The sequence below is a fragment of the Trematomus bernacchii genome, unplaced genomic scaffold (genome assembly GCF_902827165.1).
Source record: "Trematomus bernacchii unplaced genomic scaffold, fTreBer1.1, whole genome shotgun sequence".
NCBI lineage: Eukaryota > Metazoa > Chordata > Actinopteri > Perciformes > Nototheniidae > Trematomus > Trematomus bernacchii.
In genome coordinates this window covers 3,772,381-3,797,989 of record NW_022987409.1, presented here as the reverse complement: position 1 = coordinate 3,797,989, position 25,609 = coordinate 3,772,381, and the positions used below count along the sequence as shown (strand labels likewise).

Genomic DNA, 25,609 nt, shown 5'->3' with positions numbered 1-25,609 from the left:
TCAGATGGGTGTGCACCAGATTGATGCATTTAACTCCAAAATTAAAAAAATATCTTATCAGGGGGGGCATGCCCCCGGACCCCCCTAGAGGATTTGAGGTCCACCCCCAAAATATGTTCACATGGATAGGTTCCCAAATACATTTGCAATTTTTTTTTAAATAGTAACCCCTGTTCATATGTTTATTATTGGTGTGTGTGTGTGTGTGTGTGTGTGTGTGTGTGTGTGTGTGTGTGTGTGTGTGTGTGTGTGTGTGTGTGTGATTGAGTTTGAGTGTGTGTGTGTGTGTGTGTGTGTGTGTGTGTGTGTGTGTGTGTGTGTGTGTGATTGAGTTTGAGTGTGTGTTAATTTCAAAGACCCCCATAGAGCTCAGTTTATAACTCGAACCCTGTCCATATAAGACCAGCTTTACAAACGTTATCTTTTAGTGTTTATATGGCAGAGTAATAATGTTCCTAACAACGTGGTTCATCTATCATCACTTTGCATACGCCTAGACAACAAATAAAGCCATAGTGTATAGAGAGTTGTACAGACACGCCATTTGTAGTGTCTCTTTTCCTCAACAGCAATACATTCCTCACTTTTTGTTGATATTTTGCATGATGTGTTGCATTTCCCACGGTTTTTTTTCTAACACAGTCAACTTTTAGAACCCATGCACTTCCCTGTCAGGTTACTGTTTCGCAGGGTAGAGTGAGCAGAGGAAATTAATGGAGTGTTACATGGGTCACATTTTCCACATCCAGCCCTCCTGTGGTAAACAGAGCTAAGGAAATACACCTGTCACAGTGGAAACTGTGGAGAGGCGCTCCTGCTTGTCTTCTGCAAACTTTCCGTATCTTCCGGTAGTTGAGACTCCTCCAACACAAAGTCAACAGTTTTTTGGAGACGGGAGGCAGGAGGAAGAAGTGGGAAAAGACGGGATAAAAATCGACGAGGAAAGTGAGTACACCAGTTTAAAAACACGCGGAAATGTAATAACTTTAAAGCGTTGTTAGCTTTTTGCTACTTTTACCCGTTTTGTGTTTTCTGACAGGGATATCTGTCGCCCGTAGTGACGCTGCAAGCCGTGTATCGGTGGTAAAGTCGACATTTAACAACACTGTGAGTTATTTTAATACTGTTTTGTATTATTTCTCAGCCGACTCTTTTCCACGTAATATAATTGAATCGTTTGCACCAAAACACCAGCCTTCACAGTCGGATAACAGCAAACTGATTTTAAAATACCATGAATTGAAAATGGAGTATCGTTAGCCTTTATTTAATTGTCAGTAACGTAACGTACTCTTTCAACTGTTGGAGTATAAGCCGTAATATCTTCATTTACACACATCTAATCACAGTTTGCTGATAATGCTGGAAAAAAAACACCCATTGTCTAGGAATTTGTTTGTCAAATTATTATTTGTTAAAATAGCCTCATTTACATTTGATAAGACATAGCAGCATTTTTAGGGGTAGGCTAGGTAAGTGTAGCTTGAACTAAGTGTTTCTAGACGAATTTAATATCTCCTATTAAGATTAGTTCATTATTACACCATCTCTATGACGCATGCGCAATTTCCTTGAGGGTTACTAGACGAGTTCCCTTGAATAAGTTGATATTGCTGCAAGCCTCCTCCAGATGGTATTCAAACAATGAGGAAAAAAGTATCACATTCTGTGTAGTTTTGGAGTGCAGCTTTTCTATTGTGTACCTACTTAACAGCAGAGGTGGGAAATAACTAAGTACATTTACTCAAGTAGCCTACTGTTAAGTACACTTTTTTTAAATACTTACTTTACTTGATCCAATGTATGCTACTTTGAACTTTTACTCAACAATTCAGAGGTACATGCTGTACTTTTGCTCCACTTCATTTATTTAATGCCTCAAGTTTCTTTTCAGATTTGGATTAATGATGTGAAATATAGATCAACACTTAAATAAGACTTTAGTCTAGAGTAAATTCACAAGCTACCCTGCAGTATATACAAAGTAATTAAAACGAGCTGCACCTTTACTGACTTTGATAACACTTTAATGCATCAATAATTATAATCAAAACATATCATATATGATTCTGAAATGGACCAATCTGCAAAACTCTGGTACTTCTACTTTTACCTAGGTACAAGATCTGAGTACTTCTTACACCTCTGCTTACAGGTACAGTCACCTCCTCAATTTACGTTTCAAAAGGAACTTGACAGACAACCAGCATGTTTTTGGGATTAGCCTTTTGGGATTGTTTATAAACTACAGAACTCCACCCGGCTCTCTGTATCCTTAGAGGGTGGGAACCAGGACACAGAAGCCAAGTTCATGTTGTTTTAGCCTCTCTCGCTCAGAACAAGCCTTAAATCCTCCATCATCCTGGTTTCTATTAGTCATATATCATTTTTGGATCGCTAGATTCAACAAATATTTTTGCTCCAAAGTTGTAGACCTTTTCCTCTGTCTGTTAGTTTTGTGATTATCTAGATTCCCATGGATATCCTTTTTGACTGATAAGCCTTTCTGAAAACAAGGAGACTACAACTCTAACTCAAAAACGATCCATCGCAAAGTTGCTGGACTGAGGCTTCTATGTATGGAGGCCAACGGGAAGAGAAAAATATCACTTAGTCGATTATTAGCCATTTGATAAGTCTGGCTCTTCATCATCGTCAGGCATTAAGTTCCTCTTTTCCCTGTAGAGCTCTGCCTGGGTTGCATCACATAGAAAAATACTCAAATGCATGTTTTGTCAGTGTTAAATCAAACTTTTGTGAAGTGTCCCAGTTGAGTTTATTCCTGATTGTTGGTTCTGCCCTCAGGAGATCTTCTTGATGCGACAGCCCCTGAGTTGAGCCAGTTAACCTGCGCTGAGGGTTCACGATAACTGCCACGATGCCCGAGGCTGCTGACATGATCAACCTGAACCTGGCCTTCCTGTCTGACTCTGAGCGGGAGAGGATCCTGGAGGTGCTGCAGCGGGACGAGGAGCTGAGGCAGGCCGAGGAGCTCCGTGTGCGGTGAGGAGAGAGCACTTTCTGTCAATTGTACTCTTGGTTAACTTACTAATGCTATTTCCAGTTTATTCAAATCAAGGTAATGAACACAGTTTAAAGTAACTTACTCTGTAAATCACAGAAAATGAACATGCTTTTTTGGGGGGGATTTAAAAAAAAAAAAACGTGTATTTACTATACACTTTTTTCTCTTCCGCTTTGTTGGAGTCGGGAGGCGTGTTAATTTATTCCGGCAATTACTCAGACCTTCTAATTGACCTAACAGAAGCTATTGAGTCTATGTAAGTTCACGGCCCGGCTCGGATCCACTGGGGTCAGCAAGATCTCACCTCCATTAACTGCTGTTTCAATTCAGACGACACGCTAAATCCGTTTAAGCAATCCCGAAAGATTTTGGTATCAGTAATGAGGTGTGGCCCTACCTAAGTGTGAGTGTGGCAGTTGTGCAATCTTACCTTTTAAGCAGGAGAGGAGAGCGCAGATTTATTTTAAGTTACCCCAATCCAAAAGGGTGGGATGATTTTTATTTGAAGAAAATGGTCCACACTTATACAGGGTTTTTACCTTCTCTCGTTACAATGTGACAATCATACCAAATATTTCATGCTGTGGTAAATTACTAATATGAAACCTCAATTCACAGTTTTACATTTCTTATTTTATTTCGTCACTCTCTCTTCAACTGTCCCTCTTCAGTTGTATTAAAAACCTCTTCCGGTGGAATTCAGAGGAAAATCCTCATGGATTACCGGGTGTGAAATCAAATGCATTAGAATCTCTTCAACTCTCCCTCTTCAGTTGTGACATTTAAATTCTAACTTGAACTGCCCTCTTCAGTTGTGACATTTAAATTCTAACTTGAACTGCCCTCTTCAGTTGTGACACTTAAATTCTAACTTCAACTGCCCTCTTCAGTTGTGATACTTAAATTCTAACTTCAACTGCCCTCTTCAGTTGTGATACTTAAATTCTAACTTCAACTCTCCCACTTCAGTTGTGACACTTCAATTCTAACTTCAACTGGCCCACTTCAGTTGTGACATTTCAATCTAACTTCAACTGCCCTCTTCAGTTGTGACATTTAAATTCTAACTTCAACTGGCCCTCTTCAGTTGTGACACTTCAATTCTAACTTCAACTGCCCTCTTCAGTTGTGACATTTAAATTCTAACTTCAACTGGCCCTCTTCAGTTGTGACACTTCAATTCTAACTTCAACTGCCCTCTTCAGTTGTGACACTTAAATTCTAACTTCAACTGCCCTCTTCAGTTGTGACATTTAAATTCTAACTTCAACTGCCCTCTTCAGTTGTGACACTTAAATTCTAACTTCAACTGGCCCACTTCAGTTGTGACATTTCAATCTAACTTCAACTGCCCTCTTCAGTTGTGACATTAAAAGTCTAACTTCAACTCTCCCTCTTCAGTTGTGACATTAAAAGTCTAACTTCAACTCTCCCTCTTCAGTTGTGACATTTCAATCTAACTTCAACTGGCCCACTTCAGTTGTGACATTTTAATTCTAACTTCAACTGGCCCACTTCAGTTGGTTTTAGTAAAACACAGTCAAAACAAAACCTATTTGAGAGAACTTACCAAGGAGAAACCCCACTCTGGAGCTTTCTCCCTCTCAACCAGTGCTTTTATGCTGCACACAGGGACAAAAAACCAAAGACACCTCCTTCATAACCATATTTGTGGGAAAAGGTCATGGCCTCTGCTGTGCAGGACTGGACATGTCCAGACATATTCTCCTATGGTATGGCCTAAACACATTTTGGGGCTCCAGTACTTTTCCATTGAGTCAGGGGCCTCCTGTGCACAGCCTGCTGTGAGTGAAGACAACTGTCTCCCCTCTGCTAAACAGTGACACCCATAAACTATAATAGGCCTTAAACGTAACTTTTCAAACCACTTACACTTTGTATATACCGTGGTGATAAAACATGAAATATAATGCATTTTCATTGTGGGTTATACAAGATTATATTTGATTATATTAACTTTCATTTTAGTTATTCAACTTAATATGGAGACCTCAACAGCTTCTAGTTTTTAACGTTATGTGTTCATGAAGGTATCTGATGTCTATTTCGGGATGTCTTGGTGTTTGTAGGCCTGGTTAATTGAACCTCAGTTCTTATTAAAAACCATGCAAAATGTGTCAATATACTTAAGTATAGTCAGATATTTAGTCTTGTTTACTCATATGAAAGTATAATCTAAATTAGTCCCAATACCCAGAAATGTTATTGGCATCAGTATATTAAATTCAAACATAACCCAGCCATAGTTGCTGGGAGCTGGAGACAAATTTACCCAACAGGCCATGCAATGGATTACAAAGAGAGAGTCCATGTTATATGTTTTTTTAATATACAGATGTTTGCGTTGCAATGTAAACTACCTTTTTTTGGTAATTTAAGTATGGTCAAAGGTGATACAGAAAAACTAACAAAAGTCGTAAAAATATAGACCTCAGGAAGTTTATCATTAACAACTCTTCTTGTTCATTACTTGCGTTTCTGTTTCTCAGGAGCATGAAGACGGAGTTGCTGGAAGTGAAGAGGAAAGGGGCCAAACGTGGCAGTGGAAAATACAGTCAGCACAGTTGTGGCAGATGTCAGGATCCTCTGAGTCGACTGACTGTTTTCTCCAGCCAGTGTAAGATCTGCAATCACCATCTCTGCAGAAACTGCCGAATAGCGATCCCCGATGGATCCTGGGTCTGCAGCGTGTGTGCCAAAGAGACGTGAGAGATTGTTTTGTTTATGCTCTCATTAGATGTTGAGAATACTTTTATATGAGCAAATATTGTTTCTGGATCGAAACTATTTGTCTTCAGTTTTTATACTGTTAAGATTGAGCTAATCCTGAACTATACGCCCTTGGATTACCTGGTGAAGATGTAGAAGTCACACATGAAAACTTTAACAAAAAAAGGCTGAGTCATTTCCTGGAATAGCTGGGCCCTGTAGATTTAAGCAACAGTCACTCAAACAGTTGTAGTCTGTTTGTTCAGGACTACTTAATGGTGGATTGGCTATTTTAAAAAGGTTTATGTTTATTTGGAAGCAAATACAAAGCAGACCATCATTCACACGGAAGACACTAATATGTAGTTATTTTTGGTTATTTAAAATTGTACAATCGTAGCACGATTTGCTGACTAATAGTTTTATCTTTGAAAACCTATTATTTTGAGCAGCATATTTATCAGTGCTGCAAATTATTATTATTTCCATTATCAATAAACCTGCCAATTATGTATTAGTTTAATCGTTTGGTCTATTTTCTTCTATATATATATATTCTACATTAAAAAATACTTTTATGATAAGCCTAATTAATAATACAATTATTTTCTTCCAATCGAATAATCATTTCAGCTCTAGTATGTTCAAATTGAAAAATACAGCATGACAGGTATTAACCATTAACCTTTTTTTAAATGTGTTATTTTACTGATGAATGAGTGTAAATTCTCTTAAATTAAGACCTTTTATAAAGTATTTATATGGCATTGTAGGGATCTAAAGAAAAGGACAGGGGACTGGTTCTACGATCAAAGGGTCAACCGTTTCTCCATGACTCCTGGACACGACCTGGTGAGAGTCTCCCTGAAAAAGAGACCAATGGGTGAGTACAGGAAGAGGAAGTGGTGGCTATCTACTGTTCAACAAGGAATGTAAACAGCTCTCAGTCTGGGCCAAATGAAATGCCCACAGTCACTGGAATGTTGTCCCTGTTCAACAGCAGGAGGAGAGAAATACAAGTGACATTATGTTTAACTGCTGTGTTTAACATTTGTTCTGTGTTACAGCAAAGAAGCGTGAGACAACAGGAGAAGTGCTGTTGAGAAGCACTGACATAAACCCAGATCTTCCCATTCCTGTGCCGCGGGTCAGGCAGAAAAATCAAGTAACAGATAACAATGGGTGTGTCTCTAGTTTTCACATTTATTTACACATTTTAGTGTTCTCAGACGCGGATTTAGCATCTCTTCCTTTTGTCATATTTACTTTTACAGTTATGCAAATGAGAATACAGGATCAATTGCTTCAAGAGAGTCATTTGAATCAAAGGAGGATGTTTGGTCAAAGCCAACTCGCAGTGACACGGAGTCTGCAGAGAACAACAGTATGAGCAGCCATAAAACAGACACTGAATCTGGCCATGTGACCCCCGAGCAACAAAGGTAAACCCCCTGTAGTTACTTTAAAAAGTACAAACACTACAAGGTAACTTCAAAGCAACGTTAGAGTGATTGAAGTGTTTTGGCCCTCCTCCCCCAGAGCTGGTAATTGTACTGGGGAAGTCTACCTTGTGTCAGATCATTTTTTAATACAAAATGCATTGTTGTTTGTTTCACCCTTTTGTTAAATACTTTTAAACAATTATATATATATAACTAGAGTGCCTTTTGGATAATGTGTCTTGCCGTTCTACATTTAATAGTTTAAAATAAAAAACAAGTGGACACCTTAAAATACAAAATAATCAGTAACTGCAGTAAAACGATTGCTATATATCAGTGTTGATTTTGTTAATCGAAACTATGACGATATGTTTGTCGACGTCCTTTTCCCTATTTTTTTATCTCAGAATAACACTGCACCGTCTTCACTAAACTATTTCTGTGACTTTATCAACATGCTATATTGTTGACAAAAAGACTTTACCTAAAAACGTGACAAATCTATTTTTTGGTTTACAAAAAAAAGACAGAATCTTATGAGCATAAACTCATGCATGGACATTCTGGGCGTGGTAGTTACACATTTGTCTGTTTTACTGACTCAACTTCTTTACTCAAGTAAAAGTAAAGAAGTATGGGCTTCGAAATGTACTTAAGTAAAAAGTACCCATAACTACCATCTGTTTTAAAGAGTAACCGACCTCCCTTCTTATTAATAGAACAATAATGTCATTGTTAGCTAATGAATGTTTCGATACTGAACAACGGCAACATGACAACGTTTTCATTGGTCGCTCTTCTTTAGAGAAGACCAGGAAATGATGGATACACGATTCGTGTTAAAATCAATAGGCACGCAATGACTCTAAATAATAATGATCACGCCACCAAACACACATTCAAACTAAAGGAACCAGCCTGTTTGAAAATGTAAGAAGTAGAAAGTACAGGTATTTGAGTTAAAAATGTAAGAAGTAAAAGTAAAAAGTCGTCAGAGAAATAAGTAGTGGAGTAAAGTACTGATACCAGAAAATGAACTTAAGTACAGTAACAAAGCATTTGTACTCCACTACTTCCCACCTCTGTTTGAATGTAAAGACTTGTATCTGTAATTAATACAGATGTATGTCATCCCACAGGAGAGAGAGCCTCTCAGGGTCCACTGTGTCCAGTCTGACGGCTCCAGTCAAAGCAGACATCGTGACAGAGGACAGTGCTAACTCAGAAGTTATCCATGTACGAATATTTCAAATGCCAGGTTCGTGTTTCCTTCTCAAAGTATTTTCTTTTCTATAAATGTGACTCCTTGTTTCTGTTACGACAGGTCCCGGAAATAAAAACAGCCCGAGTCAGCCCGAGCCCGGATATGGACGTTGATAGACTCTTCAAGAAGAGCATCAAACGAGGCCAAAAACCCCCTGGTTAGCATCTGATATAACCACATGCAATGCTGTTGTTCTACTTCCAGAATCAAAGGAAAAACATTGTGTGTATTGTAGTTTAACTGCTGGTCTGTATGTTTATAACAGAGACGATATCCACACTGGACCTTCGAGAGGGATGTGACACGGCTGAGGTCTCCATGGGCAACAGGAGACGCTCTGTACCAGTCCTAGAAATACAGGTACAAATTTAACTTTGATACTATTCTCTAGTGCTTTACCCTGAATCTATGTTAAAGGTCCAATAAAGGCTTTTATATATATACCCAATTATATTTCAATCGTTCTTCAACCTTCCCAATTCTGAAGCTGACACTGATCAACACTACTTGCTTTTAGCTTGTTTCAGTTTCAGTCTTGGGACTAGGTTTGCTCCATCCTATTTAGATGTGCTCTGTTCTGTCCCCCAGACACATCACCCTCCCCTCTGTGAAAGATAATTTATGTGATGCAATGCAAATATAGGTTAGCAAAGTACACACAATCCAAGGAAACTCCTTTATTAGGACGCGTTTTAGCTTATATAGGCAGTCCATATGAACGTTTTTTTAAAGATATTCTCTGAGTCAAGCCTCTTGCTAAAACAAAACGTGTTCAATGGCTGGTCTATTCTGGTTCTGGCTCTTTTCTGTGGTGAATTATTTCCTGCCTGTTCATAAACTACCAAAAGGAGACCATCGACATAGTTTGATTTTTCTGCTACTTAAATTGACTAAAATGTGTTTATTATGTTTTTTTTTTTAAAAAACCCTAGCCTGATTTTAGACAGAAATCTAATTATTATGTTTCCACAGGAAGATGGAGAGGAGGAGGAAGATATTGACAGCTTGGTTAGCTTTCATAAAAGGTCAATGGTTTCAAGCTCCTACAGTCTGCACAGCTCGAAGGTAGAGTATTGACATTTCTCTTAGCTCACATTAGTACACCAAAAGATTAATCTTCGGAACGCAGCTCATTATGTCTCTCACAACGGAACTGATGTTAGATAATCTGAACGAGCATCTTTGACCTCAGTCAGGATATCCTCCAGCAAGTGTGAAACTGATATGAAAAGTCCTTGATGTTTATAAACTTACCAAAGCTTCAGGGGACACAACAGTGACTGTCACTCTGGATTTAGTTATTGACAGAAACATTCTGATCTTTGCTAATTTCTTTGTCCCTTTCTGTTGCAACTCAGCAGTTTTGTGTTAGGTAATTTCTTAGTTTTCTTTATTGTGAAATCTGATCTGCACCTTCATCACAAAGCAATCAGATGGTGTCTTCTAGAACATAATCTTAATGGCGCTATTTTGTATTTAATAATAGTTCGGATGGGTGGGTTAATTATCCATAATAACTGTAGATGGCAGCTGGCACACCCAGCTGAGACCAGGCAGGAATTACATCACGAAAGCTAAGCAATGTATTGCTGTACACAAGAGCCTGAGCCAAACTATTTTAGCCATCTGAAACATATTTGTGTCAGTGGGTGGCTTTGAAGATAGCAGAGATAACAGAAATTACTATCTGACCGCAAGGAAAAGCAGTATAATAATTTACATATTGTGTACACTTAATTTAACTTATCTTTTAATTTTGGTGTTTAAAATATGTCTCCGAGCACCGCAGTACATTCCTTAATTTCCATGCTGTTACACATGTCTGTTTCTCCTATAGTAAGTACTATGAATATGGATAATTAAGTCATACAATTCCACTCCAAAGCAACCAAACTATCCTTTTAAAGTCAGAATTTGTGAATAATGATACAGAAATGGCTGATGATGAGTTTTCAGCTCAGGTGTCTGTATGTTCCTCCAGAGCACGCTGGGCAGCCTGATGAGTATTTACAGTGAAGCAGGAGACTTTGACAGTGTGGAAGTGAGCGGAGACCTGGTCTTCTCTATGAGCTACAACGAGCCCACCCAGAGCCTCCATGTCTTCATCAAGGAGTGCCACGGGCTGGCCTACGGCAATGCCTCGGGCCAGCTTTCCCATCCGTAATTATTAATAAACTTTTTTCTTTCTCCAAGCGTAATTCACATAATTTAAATGTTGGCCTTCATACTGCATATTGTGGCTATGACACAGTAACAGATGTGTACTGCACACACCCCACTTAGTGCTGTTAGCACAACTTTGATCCGTGTGGATAAGAAGCTGCTGTGTTTACAAAAGTCTTGATTATCACATCCTATTGGTGATTGCTTGAACTTCACAGGAAATTCAATGTCAACAGATATTTTCCAGAGAATGTATTCAGTTGTATACAGAGCTGATTCTCATGAACTAACATATCATGTATTGACTCACATGCTCTCAAATATAGAGATCTGTATTTAAGTTGTACGAGTTAAAAACGGCCAAATAAACCAAAAAAATATATTTAAAAGAAATGCAGCAGAGAAGCGGTAGACATCTCTGTGAGAAACTACTTTAAGCATTCCTTCTGTCTTTGTGTTTCAGTTATGTTAAATGTTATCTACTGCCTGACAAATCTCGCCAGAGCAAAAAGAAAACCAGCATCAAGAGGAACACGGTGGACCCGGTCTACAACGAAACGCTGAAGGTGAGGGTTTATAAGTGTTGACCTTCTCCTGTTGACTTAATGGCACTCCCTGATTAGTGACCTTGTGCCTCGCATGCTGCAAATAATGACCACACCTACAGAGACTTTAAGATTGATATTGACATTGCAGATTAGAATAGTTGTCAAATATAGATTTTGGTCCAATGTAGAATCAGCTTAAATACAGTAGCAAACAATGCTTCAGAAAGGAAAGCTGGATAAAACCATTCGTAGTATTATTCATCTGTAATTTAGGATTTGCTCATTAGAGTGAAGGGAAATATTAGGAAGATTTCAGATGCAACTTCTGATCAAATCTGAATTCATTTTGATTAATTCATGTCCCATGTTTTATTTAGAACTCCCTTCAGCACCAGAGCACTAAAATAAAAATAGGTTTTAAAAATTAAGATCAACTTTTGATTCGTTCTTCTCCCACTGTCAGTACTCCATCAGCCGCTCTCAGCTGTTCACCCGCTCCATGTTGATATCCGTCTGGCATCACGGACGCCTGAGCCGCAACGCCTTCCTGGGAGAGGTGGAGATCCCTCTGGACAGCCGAGACCTCGACTCCCCGCACGAGGAGAACGTGGCTCTCATGGCGAAGGTAGATCAGAGACACTGGATGTAGAACTGTTAAGAATTCTTAAGATGGCACCTTTATTGAATTATGTAAATCTCCAGTGTCCAAACAATGTGATGAATACCTTTCCTTCCTAAGGCTAATTTTGAAACATTGCATTGCTGCCTGTAGACTATACGTTAGTACACATACATGTATCGTACTAAAGAGCAGCCTTAAAGACGTTAAAATGTCCAAGTATACCTCTTGTGTTGGATGTCTTCTTATGCATTCATATCTATTAATCCGTAATGTGCGTTACACAGTGTAAAGAAATTATTTGAATTATTTTTTGTGTGGTACTTTCTTGTAAATCTATTTTCTGTTTAAATTCATTATTTTGTACGATTAGTATTTATCCTGTGGTCTACAAACTTGTTGAAAACTTTTCCTTTTTCATAATAAATCTGCACTTTTTTGTAGAAGAAAAAAAAACCTAATTGTTTGTATATACTCACTGGCTACTAGCACTCTGCTCGCCTGTCTCTGCCTGCTCTTTGATGTGTTTCACAGTGCTTTGCTGTGACCTGTAGATCAGAGGAAGAGGGGGAAACCTTCTGCAGGAATGTGAAACACGTCACCTCCGTGCACGTGCACTAGATCAAACGAATATAATATTCCTCTATAGCACTACTGGAGGTTAAAACTGCAGTTCCAGTTTTAAATATCAATTAGAGCAAAGCAAGTTGCAGATTGGCTGTGAGAAGCAGAGCCTCACCTGTTTACTGTGGGGGTCAATGTAAGATAAGATAAGACTTTATTTATCCCGAAGGAAAAGGTTGTGCCAGAGTTACAAAAATACAATAAACACAGCAGTAGACTGTATTTGAGATCATTTGGAAAGTGAGAGTCTGTTATATATTTCATCAAGCTGAAGAGTCTTTACCTTGAACAGAAGAGGGGGGATTGCTGTCTATGAGTCTAAGTGTTTATCAGCTGATATATTGTTAATGTGTTTGTTTTTTGTAAACATTGACATCAGCCTCTGCCACCAGTGTGACATGAGGCCTCCATGTTTGCTGTACTGTTACTTGGGTTTCTTGTGTCCTGACTATAAAACCTACTCTCCAACAGTCAGCCTCTGCTGCACCAGCTTCAGCTTTTGCTCAGTACAAAGGAGAGCTGGTGATCTCCTTGAAGTATGTCACACCTGAAAAGCCAACCTCTGGGAAAAAAGGTAAGACGATGATAAGAAGCTCTGGCTGAGTTACATTCACTCTGACTTAACTTCTAAGAGTGTGTGTCTATCTTCTCCTCAGGCAAAAAGGCAGAGGTCGGGGGAAGTGGAGAGCTGCATGTCCTTATCAAAGAGGCAAATAACTTGATGGCAATGAAGCCAGGAGGCACCTCCGATAGCTTCGTAAAAGGGTAAGTGATCAACTTTCCAGTCTTAAAAGGACATTTTGCATTCACATAAAAGCATCTTCTCTGTTCAAGACTCACTCTCTTTTTGTGGTCCTGCAGTTATTTGTTCCCAACGAAGGCAAAGAACACAAAGAAGAAGACTCCGGTGGTGAAGAAGAACCTGAACCCCAGCTACGACCACACGTTTGTGTACAAGGATGTGGCTCTGGAGCAGCTGCAGGAGATGTGTCTGGAGCTCACAGTGTGGGACAGAGAGGCCATGGGGAGCAACGAGTTCCTGGGAGGACTCCGCCTCAGCTCGGGAACAGGTCAAATATACAATTCATTCAATATAAGTACAAGTTTTTTAGTTTTTTATATATTTATCTTATATCTTCTTTTGTGTGTCGTTTAAACAATTGCTCTTCTGTGAGCATTGCTCTTTGTTAATGGCACCAAAGCTGTCAGGGTTAGTGGTCTAGATTTAGGAATCTACTCTTTTATCTATCTATTTTGTGTCTCCTTGTCTCCTCTCTCCTTAAACCGGAAAGAGTGAGCTAGGAGAGTGCTATTAGCGAGGATGCACAGGACCCTTTCAACGTTTTGTTTTGGGTATTTGAATTAAAAATAAATGTATAAGGTGTCATGAACAGAAACATCATAACATACAGCACTAGGCTATTACATAACAATGAACACTTAATGTTTTACTTGACTATGCTTTTTAAATGGCGGCTCAGAGGAACAGATGTCTCATTTTGTTAAACGCCTGTTTCCTCCGCTCCCTTCCCTTGCGCCTCTACCTCGCCTCCTCCTCACATCTCAGGTTGGAGGGTCTAAGACGAGAGGAGAGGAATCAAGAATGAAAACATTTTTTGTAGTAATTGTTTGGTTTAGGTACCCTCTTTTACTCCTACCCCCTTCCTTAATAACTTGCGTGAAGGAAAATTAAATGAATCCTCATATCAAATAGAAAGTCATACTATATCTACTCTTCTAGTTTAATAGGTTTTATTGTCAAATAATAATAACCTTTTTGACAAAGAGACGCTTAATTTCAAGATTATTTCTAAAGCTTCTATGTGGGAAAGTTCAGTGTGAAAAAGGAATTTGCCATTATTAATTTAAAAAAGACTCATTTTTGCCACCCGTAAATCTCATGATTGCCTTCATGTAATCTTCCCTCCTGCAGGCACAGTGAAAATTGGAAAAGCAGAAGTGGAAATGGACTCTTTGGGAGAGGAAGTGAGTCTGTGGGAGAAGATGATGAAGTACCCCGACTCGTGGGCAGAGGGCACTCTTCCCCTGCGCTCCACCATGGTGAAGGCCAAATGAGGACGGCACCAAAAGAGACTGAAATGTAAAAAACTGCGAGGTCTGAGACACGTATGAGATTATGGATTTTTTATATTTTGCAAGTTTGTCAGCGCAGAGGCGTCTCCTGAAGTGACTAACACACACTTCCTGCTGAACATCTGCCTCCCTGTGGGGTTCGTGTTTAGCTCCGCCCCCTGACTGCAGACTGGTGTAACTTTAGAAAATGTGCCAAAACATCACAAACTCTGGGTTCAATTTAAGAGCAAGGACACATTTTATATATTTTTTTAAAATTCAGAATGTATATTTACTGCATTTCAAATTCACGCACACTTTTAAGCACTTAGCACAGAACTAGTATCACCTTTTTTCTTAATAATTGTGTACATAATTATACTGACACGTGGGAAAACAAGTCATTATAAACTACAAAATCTCTGGTGTTGCATCCAACAAATTGTATTATTATCTTTATAAGTTGCACAAAAATCTTTATTTGAAATTATTAAATCTCTTTATTTGCAGAAATAAAAGTAGGTATTCATATTTTAACTGTATGTGATCAGAGTTGTGTTTACCTCAAGGTTTCCAATAATATTCTGTTCATCTAATAAAAAATGTTAAAAACCAAGACATGCTTAATCGTCCATACCAGCTGGATTTAAATAACCTGTCCACGTTAGTTGAATAGGCTTTTTAAGATGTGTGTGTTTACAGTTCTCTTTCAATTTCACATCAGAACAGGTGGTACTTTACAAACATACTAAACCAAATCACATATCTCACCTAAATTTATGTTTCCATTTTATTTAAATGAGCTTTTCTCGAGCTTGTCTGTATCTTCTGTCTCCATTTGCTGGCCTCTGTGCCTTTCAGATGATTAGAGAGAGAACACAGTGCTAGCACTTCAGTGTTGTTTGGTGATCACATCCCCCCCCCCGCCCCCCTTATGTCCCTCTGGACCTGGTTTTGGGCTGTTTGTCCTTCCTCATCTTGCGTTTAGTAATGCTGATGAGTTTATCGCTGTGGCAACAGGAGAGGTTTATTTGATTAGTCGCAGAAGTCCCTGTGGAGCTCCAGCCTCTCTCGCTCCTCTTCCTCCAGCATGAAGCTGTCGATGTAGGAGAACAGCTCGTCCGACGCCATCGGGTAGATGAAGCGCTCCCGGTCCATTCCCAGCTCGTCCAGCAGCAACATGCTGAAGTACGACCTGGAGATCCTGAACAATTGTCTGCAGGAGACAAAGTAGATTATTAAAACCCTTTATCTAGGAGAGCCCAGGATTATTTTGACCTTCTATATAACTGTACATAACCCACATTACATTACATGTCACTTGTTAGACGCTTTTATCCAAAGCGACTTACATACTCAATACTGTGGGCAATCCCCACAGGAGCAATTTGGGGTGAAGTGTCTCAGGGACACAATGACATGCTGACTGCAGTGGGGTTTGAACCTGTGACCCCCTGATCCTAACACCAACGCACAACCCACTGCACCACACGCCTCCAGTACATCAGTACTGAGCAAGAAATATGACATCTTACTTTGTTGATTCAACCAAAATATTCCAAACGTACAACTATAGGTGGAGAGAGCATTGTTCCCCTTTTTATTTAAGTAGCTAAATAGGTGCTGCACGGTTAAACATCATCAATGTTGTGCAAATGAAATGGGTATAGGTTTCTTTTTAAAGAACGGGACAAATATTTTGCTAAAAGTTGGATTCATGTTACTGTAAATCCATATTTTAATATTTAAGCAATCATTTGGCCGACCCCTTGCAGTAACTATGAGGACCCCCTGTAAAAGACCCATGATATACATGATATAAGACTAAAGCTTATTGATACTTGATAGTATTTTTAACAGTTGCTGCCTTTTAAAACTGAAATAATAAGGTACAAAATAAGAATACAATCACAATAAAAACTCACTCTTATAAATGATTATTAAGACAGAAACACTCACTGTAGCTGAACCTTTATAGTTAAAAATAATGTGATATTTTAAGGCATGGCCAACAGTGAAATCAGTATATAATATATTTCCATCCGTATTTCTACCTTTAGTGATGCCCACATTTCCCAGAGTGCTTTGCATTACACTCAAAGAATGTGCCTTTAATACGCTGCTCTCACTCTGCTGTGTGTCAGAGAGACTGAAGAGATTTTCCAGTCTGGAAAAAGTGAGCAGCAGTGCCCCCAACTCAAATTACACAGTTGGTGGAAAAATCTATATCTCTGCCTCTTCTAAGGTGAACTAGTGCCTGCATGTTGGAGCCTGCTGCAAAGTAATGTCTAACTCACAGATCCTCATGAAAACTATAGCGAGATGGTCCTGTTTACCATTGATCATCATTCCTCAGTGTTGTCAAAATCCCATTACGGCTACCCTGGTGTTATTATCTGGCCATTTTAAACAGTGCTGATCCTTAAAGTGGATTTTTTTCCCCATACAGAATCCCTTTTATTAGGAGGCTCCTGACATTTAAATAGAGTAATAAGATACACCTTCTTAACGTTAATGGAAATGGGAGTTATTTCAGCTAAATAAACACTTTTCCCCATGACCAATCAAACGGCTGAATAACTAAGCAGTAAGTAGTCTCACTGTCACCTCAGACCCTCGATGGCTTCAGAGCTGAGCAGACTTTCTTTGATGTGACCGGTCTCACGAGGCGGGGAGCCCAGGAGTTTGATGACGGTAACACGTCTCAGGTCTAATCCACAGTCTGCTTTCTGTTTGAAACAAGAACATTTTTGAGTTATTTTGTTTAAATGTCCTTATTAAGACCAGCAGCCACACATTTGCTCACCTGTATCATGATGTTCTGCAGCTGGTAGTCTGGGTCAGTTATGTTTGGAGCAGACATGATCAGCAGCCTCTTCTTTTCATAAAACTGTTGCAGGAGAGCGGATACAGTCTTTACATCTGATTTAATCTCCATTGCTGCAAACACACAAGTCACAAATGCATCATGCACCTTCTTCTATATGTGTCCTATTATGTTTTTGCCGCAAAACTGATATGCAACTTTAATGCGGACTCACGAACACACTCGGCCGGGTCTCCTGCCCAGCTGCGGTCGAACAGGCAGACACGAGAAGAGACGCCCCTCCTCTCATATCCCCCTTCACAGTGATATTCACATGTTGCACCGTAGTTATTCCCATCAGAGGAGCAGGTGAGGAAGCCTTGCAGAGGTGGAGGTAGAGTTGGGCATCTTCTCACTATAGGGAGGACAAAGTGGAAATAAGAAATCAAATGTGTCATCCAGGTATAATGCTCTCTTTTCATTACCGAACATGCCTATTGGGCCAAGGCTCAGGGGGTTTCAAGGATCAGGGTCCCCCAAGAGTCTACCTACAATATGATACACATCCCAACTACATAGAGACTCAATATGTCCATAATGAAACATTAAACAACTATCAAAAGATGTAAAACAGCTGTAACGAGACATGAAACCGCAGAGAGACTCAAAAGGACAATTAAGAGACACAGAGCAACCACAAATACACGCAACACAACTACTAAGTGATGCAAAGGGACAAAAATGACCACAAAGAAACAATATAACAATTCTGCAAAACGATCACAAAGGCAAGAGAAATGGACACAAAGACTGACAAAATGGCACACAAAAAGATACATACAACTACAAAGACACACAAAAGCACAATAGAAAGAGGCTGAACATTGATAAAGTCAAATGTAGTGTGACTTGCTCCTATAAAGAAGATGTTGTGGGGCCTTCTGCATGTCTGTGCCCAGGGGAACATTGTCTCAGTAGTATTTAAACTCACTATAAGTCAACTCACCCTCAACACGTACAATAAACTTGCAGGCGGCTCTGTTCCTGGCTTGATCGTACACTTTGTATCGGATAATGCTCGATCCCTCTTTAAAGTCGGTGCGCGGCCCCTGGCCAACAAGAATCACACTGCAGAGAGGCGGAGGAGAGTTTAATCCATTATAAGTAGGAACAGGAAAGAGAGGCAAAGGAAAGGAGCAACATACTCAAGGGATTTATCAGCAGTATCTGTTGCTTTGGGCGGGTCCCAGGCCACCATGGCAGTGAGTTTTCCAGGCTCGGCAACCTTGAGTCTGGACGGAGGACATTTGATCTTTGGAGGGTCAGTATCTGGAATAAACAATAGGGAAATTACAGCATTTACATTTTGCCAGAAAGGAAATCCCCCCCTAACTGTAAGAGTCTGATAGAGCGGAATATGACAACTCAAAGACAGCAGACCGCAGCTCTGGATTCAGTCCAGAGAACAGAGGAAATGTGCGTGTTGTGTTTCTGCTAAACACACACGCACTGGATTGTGAAAGAATAATAAAAAGCAGACCAGAGACCAGTGGTGGAAGAAGTATTCCATACCATACTTTAAGAATAGTCTTTATACATGTAAAAGTCATGCATTGAAGATGTTACTCAAGTATGTAGGTACAATTACAAATATATATAATAAACTATTAATAAAAAATGTCCCATTTGAGTGTTATATTATCATATATTTTACCATTAGGTTATTATTACTCATGCAGTAATATAAAAGCCAGATTGTACTTGGTGGAGCTCATTTTTTAGCTTTATTAGAAATTATTCTGCTGATTTCTTTCTCCATTACTTGATTGATTAAGTTTGTTAGGTGAAAAATGCCCTAACATTCACCAATAGCTCAAACTTCCCAAAGTGACACCTTCAAAATGTTTGTTTTGTCCAACCAACTGTAAAAAGAAAACTCAACATAATTAAAAAAAAATCAAAATCCAGAACATATTCACTTAAAAATAATAATCAACATTTTTTCTAGAAAACAGAATGAAATAAAAGAAAACTCAAGTACAAATACCTCAAATCATACTTGATTTCAATACTCGTAGTCGTAGTAGCCTATATGTACTTTGATACATTACATTCCACCTCTGATAGCAACACAGATGGCCTTAATTAAGCTCCATGTGATGGCAATAAGTTAAACCTCTTGCTGACAGTTCAGTTAAGACTTTTGAGTTCACACATCTGGTTATATTTACATGTAGATAGAAAGACCTCCATGATGTACCTTCACAATTTGGCTGGCCTCCGCTCCACGACCCCCGGCGCTCACAGGTGCGGGAGTGTTGCTCCTCGATGCGATAGCCCGCGTCACAGGTGAAGTCACACCTGGAGTCCACCATGAAGCCGTGGGAGCAGGTGTACCTGCCGTGGGGGATGAGGGGCAGCACATGGCATCGCATCTCTGAAGGGGAATCAATGCACATACATACAGTGTAAGGGTACAAAAACAACAGAATCTAAATGTATCTTAAATAATGAGACTGGCAGAGGTGGCAACAAGTCACTGTTTTGCAAGTCATGAGTCATAACTGATCATTCCTAAACTTTGGGTTTTAGGTTTCAAACAATTCAGTATGCCTTTTTCACCAAGAGTTTTTCTACCCACATGTTTATAAATGTTTTGGTTTCCCACAAAAATATCTTTGGTATTTTTCCAATTGGCACTTGCGTTTGTTTTTAAAGGAAAAGGAATGTCCAAAGACAGCTGATTATTGTATCTTTAGCACATTTCAATCAAACAGAAGTTAATAGTGCATTTGCTTGGGACAATTTTTAGCAGTGGATTAATACGAATTATGTGCATTAGGAATATTTTACTGCAGCAGGAAGGTGTATAGTCTCAGAATAAAATACAGTGCCCATGTTTGTGGTAATCAGGGAATATGTCAATCAGTGCAATAGATTGTATTTAATTGAATGTAGAATACCATCAGATTCATCCTCATATAAGAATGTAAAGTCTATACTCCCACATACTGCGGCAGAAGGAGGTCCCAGACCAGCGCCGGCTGGGGAGGCACGTGATGGAGCTCTTCCCGATCAGTCTGTATCCTCGATCGCAGCTCATCTCACAGCGAGTGCCCAGCGTGCTCCTGTAGGCCCGCCCCCGGGGGGAGTGGCAGGTCACCTCTCCGTTAGTGAGGCCCGGGGAATGACACCAGTGAGGGTCTGTGTATAAAGAGAAAACAAATCCAAACCAGATTGTGTTAAGCACTTGTAGTTGAGGTTACTAAAGTTCAATCTGTGGTTGGCAATTGTGTCTATAATGGGGGTCAGATATTCCATATATTTATCTCTACCCTTATTCCTCACAATATTTTATTATTTTACTTTTACAATAAGAATATGAGCATGTGTACACATTGACTCAAGAGGGGTAGAAGTAATACCATTTGTGATGGTGTTTATACAAATGAGTAGCACTGAATAAAGTTAATGTTTTTTGGTTGAAACACATGTGACAAAAAAACTATTTTCTATCTTGCTTCACCCTCAAAATAAATATTTGTATATCAATTATTAATCCAATGTTACCTTTAATTCTTGAGGAAAATTGAGAAAATTCTTCATGAATTGAAGTTAATTGAGGCCACGTTTAGCATTGGCCCAACTCTAACACAATTATGGCAGTCATTTGCTCACAGCTTCCCAAACACATGCATTTCCACTGAAATCTTCAGAAACACTTTGCCATGAACAGTCTCATACTCGTCAGAGGGTTGATTATTTGGGAGTGTTTGAAATATTAACAATTTAGCCAAAATGCATGTGTTGTTATAATGTTAGTGTTGAGAGTTGTGTGAGAGTTAATGTTTGGCTATACATTTGCTGATGTTAAACAAAGCCCCAATTCACTTCAATTCATTGAGATTTTTCTTCATTCTTTAATTATACATTAAATTAATTAATCATGTATTTATTTTTTGCTATGTTTACAAATGTCATGTTCTTATATGTTGTATGTCAGGGACTACGGATGGAAATTAGCTCAAAGCTAAAATCCGGCATATTTACACTTGAAGCATTATTTGTCTAAAGTGTTCATTAATGTGCATTGTCCCTATTCAAATAAACGATTAAATGAAATGAAAAAGGATACCAGAGCAACCATGTACATAGTAATGGCAAAATCAGTCATGGTCGAGAGTACTGTATAGATATACAACATATTGTGTTTCTTAACACCAACCTTTGTAGTCTAGTTGAGGACCATAATCTTCTTCTACAAAGTCATTGGAGCTGTCATACTCTATGGTCCCAGAGCCAGCTGAGAAAACAAACATCAAACATCAGCATTTATGTGATTCTCATGATTATCTGCACACAATCTCTTTCACTGCTGCTCAGGTTTCCTTTGACACAAGCTCAGTAACATTCCCATCCGACACCTGGATTTGCAATCAGTGATGCTAACAGGAACTCCTGAGGGATTTAAACCTGAGAGCTTAGAAAACGTTTGTTAAATGTGTTGCTGTTTTCTTGAAATGACAGACATGAATGTAGGGATGTAGATATGAGTGCAGAGAAAATATGTTAGAATGAAAGATGCAGGGTATTCCTGCATTTTAAATAGACAAAACGTTCATCAAAACTCTGCACAAACAGCTTGTTTTCATTACGCACTTCCCTCTTACTCATCTCTTCTCATGCAGCCGTAATCAGCGGTGTGTGTGAACTGTACTTTGGCTTTCATTCTGAATGTTGTCTTTCTGCATAATGAATCAGTTTTACTGTTATCCTGTTCTCAGCAGCAATCTCAAGAAGGACTCCATGTTTACAGCTGAGCTGAGTGCCAAACTTTCCAGCCTTTAAACCTCCTCCACCCCAAGGCATGTTCTGCTTCCTTTGCTTCACTTTAACACAACAATAACGCATCACATTACACGTTCTCTGCTCTAAAAGCTGTTTCAGATTGTTCCAGCTGTGTGTGGATAAAGCGTATCGTCAGCGTTTTCTTCTCATAATGAGCGTGATGTTCCAGTTCTCAGTAACACTTCCCCAGACCAATATTTCCCATTTCCCCTTCACAGGGAGTTAGTCAGAAGAAAATAAAAATGCTTAGATCACCAGTCTGCACCGCGGGGCTGAATAAGAGACATTACTTCAGGAAACATGCATCATCATGCTTTTGGCAATAAAATGTCTGCATTTTTAGCTACAGGTAAAAACACTGCAGGGCTGAAAAGGAACCAAGCATGAACTCAAATACTGTATAATTGAGGTACTAGTACTTCTCTTGACCATTTCAAGCTATACTTTCTACTGTACTCCACTATTTCAGAATAAAACATAAATACTGCTAGCGTTTATTATCTCAATAAATACCATATTTAGAAGTTGTAATTAAATCATCCTTGATACTGTAACTAAATGTATTTAGATGTAATCGTGGTTGATTATTGCACTGTTGGAGGAGCCTGTGACCTAAGATTTTCATCGTCATAGCTACACTATGTTCTTATGACAAAATAAAAAAACCTTGACCTTGAACCTTGATACTGATTTATTGTTAGCTGATTACAAAATCCCAATTATGTAAACCGTTACTACTGAAACCTCACTACAAGTGAGCATAATACAATTAAAACTAGCTGATTTTGTATTGATGCATCCTTTAAAAAAAATGTAATATCTGATCATATGTCACATGGGCCACCTTGAGGAACAATTAGGACTACATGTGAGTTTGTACACGACTTTTACTTGCGATGTTGTGTTTCTACATTGAAACATTGGTACTTTCACTCAAGTAAAGGATCCAAACAAGTGATGAATACTGACACCCACGATGCACCATGCCCTGCTCACAGTGCTGAGTTCACTGCAGAGACATGCAGCTGTACACAGAGTGATGATGAGGAAGCAGAGAAAGGTGAGCAGTTTGACAAATGCAGGCTTCATTTTTCTCTAATGACAAAGGTGACTAGCTTCCTTTTCATCACTCTGCATTAGCTTCTGAGCTTCAGGGTGAATCTCAGGTCTGCAGGATTAATGAAAGCTTCAGCCCACTTGCCCCAGAGGGGGACTCCTCAGTAATTAACTTGCAGTGATTGGAGCCGAGCTGTAATTAAACTGCTTGGTCAGCAAAGCAGAGGGGCTCCTGCAGAGAGAGGCAGCTAAACTACAAGTTCATTCAGACTGCTGCACTCTTTCAGATCCTCATTCCTGAAGAGAGGAGTGGGCTCCATCTGCATTCAGACTGTCTCCTCAGAAACGCACCACATCTGCATCTAATACAGTTGTTTTTGCGGCTGATATAAAGGCATTTCCCTTCTTCAGGGGATTGGAAGTTTGAGTGAAACGAGAAAGCTTTAACGATATTAAACTTTTAGTGAAAACTAACAAAGAGTATGTGTGCAGCTATTGTCTGGCTTAAATTAAATAGACAAATATGTTATTCTAAATTCACAATTGTGTAACCTTTGTACAGTTTTGGACAAAGTATTCAGATTCTTGAATTTAAGTGAACTTAAACTAATATCCGCTGTAGTGGAAGTCCTGCATTCAAAAGCTTGCTTAAAAGCATGTAGCCTACGTTTAATTAGCAACATTTACATACAAAATAAAAAAATATATAGGTTCTTGTTCAGTAAAATGATTCCTGATATAGTTTAACTATTATAGATGTGTTTGGATTATTTAAGGTTTGGCTCATTTGTACTTGTTTATATAGCCTACTGTTTGGGAAGTGGATGGAAAACTGTAATCTGCAATGTAACAAAAGCTGCCAAACAAATGTAGAGATTTTGTTAAAAAACAAATCTGAAGTAAAAAGTATAAAAAAATTGAAAATGATATTACGTAAAGTAGCTACAAGTAGACTACCCCAAAGTTGAAGGCTACTAAAGGTCTGCTAAATACATTTCAACACTTTCTTTATTGTTCCGACTCACCTGTGACGTATAAACTGAACACAGCAACAAAGCGGAGTAGCATGTCAGAAACACAAAGATAACACTTCTGGGGGAAAAACTAGAAATTACGCGCAGGTTGGATCAGATCCGAGGGTCCAACAGAAAAGATAAAAAGTTATAATCCAGAGAAAGTTTACTATTAACATACGATTAAAAATAACTTTACTAAAAATCCACAGCTGAGGAGAATGAAGAGCTCCGGTCATACCACAGTCTCCGCAGATTTGTAAAAGGATCTTTTTACTTCATCATCAAAGTTGGACACCACTTGGTGGCGCTTTTGGGCATTTAGTATTTGTGTGTGTTCCTCCCACTACTGCATTAAACATGATCATTATTAGCCATTTTATAAACCCTCACCCAGAACCGTCTTCTCCTATATTCATTATTATAACTGATAGCGTGATTAATGCCTTCAATGGTGATTTATAGATATATCTGTTTCCTCTCATTCTGAAACTCATGGTCTTATCCTCAGTCATTCCTTATGGGAACTCTGATTGTTTAAAATCATACTCTATGATTTCCTTTATTTATATCACTTTTCAAAAACAAGTAGGCCACAAAGTGCTTTAAAGATGTATAAAATACCCACTGCACTTAAAAAATACACATCAGGTTTGTTATGATATTTCTATTGTCGATGTACGATTTATGATAATATGTTTTATAAGTGTCATCACATGTAGTTTATAATAATAATAATAATAATAATAATAATAATAATAATAATAATAATAATAATAATAATAATAATAATAATAATAATAATAATAATAATACATTTAATACTGATAATACATTTTTATTTGTATAGCACACTTTAAAAACAACGTCATCTCAAAGTGCTTCACAATTCAATGAGAGTGGAGTTAAAAATTAACCAAGAACTAGTTAGACTAGTCCCACAAGAAGCTTAAAAGATATGATGAGCCTTATATCAATTCAATTAATCTACATGTTTTTATTTTATGAGCGTCGATGTGAAACTTGTATTTACTCAGCTGATACAAGAGGGGGAAAAGCATGTTAAAAAAACAAGTTAGACAGCACGAGGCCGGAAGTAGTTCTGCTTTCATCAAAATAAAAGCACACATTAAAACGAGTTTACACTTGGCTGCATGGTAACTGGACTTTAACACATTAAACAAAAGCTAATAAGGCTTATAACTCATTATTAGATATATCATGAGTAGCTTTTATAAACCTTTTATCGGGTTGAACGTTTTTTCTGTTCTTTTTTTCCTTTCAGAAATAGTGTTTGAGATGTGTTTCAGCAGCCCTGCATGCAAATGTATATTAACACTCAAAGACCAATATAGGAATAAATAGTCAGATCTTAAAATATGACACTATTTTTGCAAA

At 38.6% G+C, this 25,609-nt stretch overlaps 2 protein-coding genes across 8 annotated transcripts; one reads left to right on the top strand and one right to left on the bottom strand.

The window, feature by feature from the left end:
- The first annotated feature begins 669 nt into the window (after window positions 1–669).
- sytl4 (synaptotagmin-like 4) lies at window positions 670–15,104 on the top strand. Of its 7 annotated transcripts, none has more exons than XM_034136457.1 (19): window positions 672–945; window positions 1,059–1,107; window positions 2,118–2,155; window positions 2,806–3,003; window positions 5,536–5,751; window positions 6,529–6,638; window positions 6,823–6,937; window positions 7,030–7,197; window positions 8,337–8,433; window positions 8,522–8,618; window positions 8,727–8,821; window positions 9,434–9,526; window positions 10,443–10,621; window positions 11,088–11,190; window positions 11,636–11,797; window positions 12,887–12,989; window positions 13,072–13,180; window positions 13,277–13,485; window positions 14,349–14,491. In XM_034136457.1, the coding sequence occupies exons 4-19, from the start codon at window positions 2,879–2,881 to the stop codon at window positions 14,489–14,491; spliced, it is 2,124 nt and encodes a 707-aa protein (XP_033992348.1). In that variant the 5' UTR covers window positions 672–945; window positions 1,059–1,107; window positions 2,118–2,155; window positions 2,806–2,878. The 7 variants fall into 7 exon arrangements, with proteins under 7 accessions (XP_033992375.1, XP_033992348.1, XP_033992341.1 ...); XM_034136443.1 differs by having other exon boundaries at window positions 677–945; window positions 1,040–1,107; window positions 14,349–15,104; XM_034136484.1 differs by lacking the exon at window positions 14,349–14,491 and having other exon boundaries at window positions 670–945; window positions 1,040–1,107; window positions 12,887–12,988; window positions 13,070–13,180.
- On the bottom strand, window positions 14,546–24,470 carry srpx2 (sushi-repeat containing protein X-linked 2). The gene is made up of 10 exons (XM_034136500.1): window positions 24,224–24,470; window positions 21,520–21,597; window positions 20,307–20,498; window positions 19,555–19,731; window positions 18,500–18,623; window positions 18,301–18,422; window positions 17,530–17,709; window positions 17,295–17,428; window positions 17,096–17,217; window positions 14,546–15,704 (listed from the first exon to the last, which is right to left on the bottom strand). Exons 1-10 carry the CDS (start codon window positions 24,264–24,266, stop codon window positions 15,524–15,526), a joined length of 1,353 nt encoding a protein of 450 aa, XP_033992391.1. The 5' UTR covers window positions 24,267–24,470; the 3' UTR covers window positions 14,546–15,523.
- Window positions 24,471–25,609: the final 1,139 nt, after the last annotated feature.